Source organism: Coccinella septempunctata, chromosome 4 (genome assembly GCF_907165205.1).
Source record: "Coccinella septempunctata chromosome 4, icCocSept1.1, whole genome shotgun sequence".
Lineage (NCBI taxonomy): Eukaryota > Metazoa > Arthropoda > Insecta > Coleoptera > Coccinellidae > Coccinella > Coccinella septempunctata.
In genome coordinates this window covers 22,565,062-22,567,914 of record NC_058192.1, presented here as the reverse complement: position 1 = coordinate 22,567,914, position 2,853 = coordinate 22,565,062, and the positions used below count along the sequence as shown (strand labels likewise).

General features: G+C 34.8%; 1 protein-coding gene across 1 annotated transcript; it reads left to right on the top strand.

Moving 5' to 3' along the window:
* The first annotated feature begins 888 nt into the window (after positions 1–888).
* Positions 889–2,853, top strand: LOC123311623 (sodium- and chloride-dependent creatine transporter 1-like). The gene has a single exon (XM_044895679.1). The coding sequence runs from the start codon at positions 899–901 to the stop codon at positions 2,714–2,716; it is 1,818 nt and encodes a 605-aa protein (XP_044751614.1). The 5' UTR covers positions 889–898; the 3' UTR covers positions 2,717–2,853.

The window sequence follows — 2,853 nt, the reverse complement described above, 5'->3', positions numbered from 1 at the left end:
GATTTCTAATAACAGAAAAGTTGATGATTGTACGTGGGTATGATTCATTTATTTGCCGGTAACTGTAGAGGATTGCAACCAGTAAAACTTTCGCCTGGATATAAAGAAGAGATATTAGTATTTTAAGTTGCATAAGAAATGTCAATATTGCTTATTTATTCAACAATTTTATAGTAGGTACTGGGTTCATTTATTCAGTCCCAAATAGAAGGCTGCTAATTAGGAATATGGAGCATATTAGGGTGGGAGGAGAAGGAACAATATTGAAGCAAGAAACTGCAGGGAAGCTAGTAATAGTACGGAATTTTATTTATTGATATGTTTTAGATTCTTGAGATGCAACTTACATAGACGCGTTCCAAGGACAAGCTCCTTATAAATTCAACAGTCTGAAACACAAAGAAATATGGCCAACTTTGTTCAGGGTCACACAATTGAGGTGATTTCTGTATTAAAGAAAAAAGGGCCAAAAAATGTAATTGGTCATTGAAGAAAGATGCGAAATTAAATAGATAATGTACCTACTGGAGTTACTGAATATAGAGTACCTACATTTTTGTTTCAATTGTTCATAGGGACAAACTGAATGTCAAAGACTTGGATTTGTGCCCTTTTTTTTTTGGAATCACCCATTATATGTATATAATGTGAATCCTCCCTATATGGTAGGTTTACACAGGTCTCCTGAAGACCAAAATAGTCAAAAAAAATTTTCCTTAGGTTTCAGTTCATAGGATATTTTTGAGAATACTCTAGAGAAAATGCAAAGTAATACTGAACGCCCTTTTGAATGAATTGAATTATTATTATCACGGTGAAATCTTGATTGTAAATTTCAGTAGATGTCAATTCTCACGTCATATAATAAAGTCTTCACATTTTGACAATTATTCCATGCATGAATTACAAAAAATACATATCGGCCATATTCGTTAACAAAAATGTGGTACCGTATCAATTCAAGAATATTAGAACATTACGAATGGCCCTTGGCTGCTATATTGTTGGAAGTTACCATCTGGTGGAATTTCCCACTTCTGTGCACGATCACAGGGCATCATTAGAAATATTACCGGTATTAGTTCTTGTCACCATATTCCTCGCTATACCTATAACGTTCACATCACTTGGATTATCGCAATACTCAAAAAAAGGATGGATCAAATTGTGGGATGCTGAACCTGTCTGGAGAGGAATAGGCATAGCAGGCATATTATGCCTATATGTTGCAATTATGTCTAACCTTTCATTAAGCACATACTTCCTATATTACACCACAAGGAGTTTGGAAACTGAAACACCTTGGTCTGAATGCGACGAAAATCAGAGTTTCTTTGAAGAGGGCTGCTTTACTTATAAAGAAAATCGTTCGATTCGTTTAGATTGTATAGATATGCACGGCGAGGAACATTGTAGGAATATCGATTGGAAAAATAGCGCACAATATTTTTGGGAAAGTACTGTAAGATTGAAGAATAGCAGAGATTTCTTTCACTATAATACAAATCTCATATTTTATCAAATTGCTGTAACAGTTATGATTTATATATGCCTGAGAAACAGTACGGAAAGTTTGGCCATATTTTCGCCCTTCTTGCTATTATTTCCAACGGGTCTACATGGAGTACTTCTGATCAGGTCGTTTTTACACCCTGGAACATTGAGAGGGTTGGAAGATATGTCTCAATTTAAATTTTCCAATCTGATTTCTGCACAATTCTGGCTAGATTTCGCCACCTTGAGTATTTATAGTACAGGATTTGCTTATGGAGGATTGTCAAATTTTGGTACCCAGTACAATTTCAGACATCCTATCAACATAGATGCTGTTTTTATCAATTTGGCGAGCGTCACATATTCCATCATGTACACAATTTTGATCTACAATATCTATGGAATTTTGAGCTACGAGCTGGACATTCCTGTTCAGGAAATTGTTGACATTGATAAGGATGACAGTTTCATCCAGTGTGCCTTGAGTTTTGCTCATATGCCTTTCACCAAATTTTGGACATTTATTTTTTACTTAGCGAATTTCCTGATTGTGCTCAGAAACCTTGCAATACAATGCGAGATGTTTTTGTGTACATTTTACGAATTGAAGCCAGTTCTCAAAAGGTACACAATTCCATGTGCTCTCGTATTTTGTCATACCCTGGTAATCAGTCATTGCGTTTTGAATTTTAACATTGCAGTGACCCTCGTGCTTGAGGTGTTTATTTGGGTGGTATTTGTTGTCATTCCAGCTTTGGCATTTTACTTCTATATTTTTATCAGTTTCTTTTACGGAGTGATGCACTTGATGGATGACATGCATTTCATGTTAGGTTTCAGACCTTGTAATCTTTGGAAATTGAATTGGTATATGGGATTTTTAATTTATTTGGCTCTTTTCATATTTTCTGCATATGAATCCACACAGTCTGCAGAAGATCTAAACGAAACAGTTCACTACATTCGCATCGTTATCATTACTATTTTCTGTCTGATTCCTCTTATATATTTCATTCTATTCGTTGCGATCAAGTATGAGAAAAAAATTCCTTTCCTGGAGATCTTCAAGTCTGCAAAGCAATGGGGTCCAAGAGATGAAGTATTACGAAAAAGTAGGGACATGTTTTCTGCCCATGATATGACAAAGGAATATCTTTATCGGCAGAAAAAATTAAAAGGCAGAGTAACTGAAGTACCAACGACAAGACTGAATTCGGAGTGAAACTTCCATGAAAATATTGAAATGATGAAAAGATGCCATCATTATTTTTCAGTTATAATTGTAATTTCTACACAATCGATGATGCATTTAGTTTTAATAGTCATATTCGAATCAATGTTCTTTAGAGGATATTATAC

What these genes read in the sequence shown, in the direction of transcription:
- LOC123311623 (XM_044895679.1), top strand. Translation starts at nt 899, where the DNA reads ATGAATTACAAAAAATACATATCGGCCATATTCGTTAACAAAAATGTG.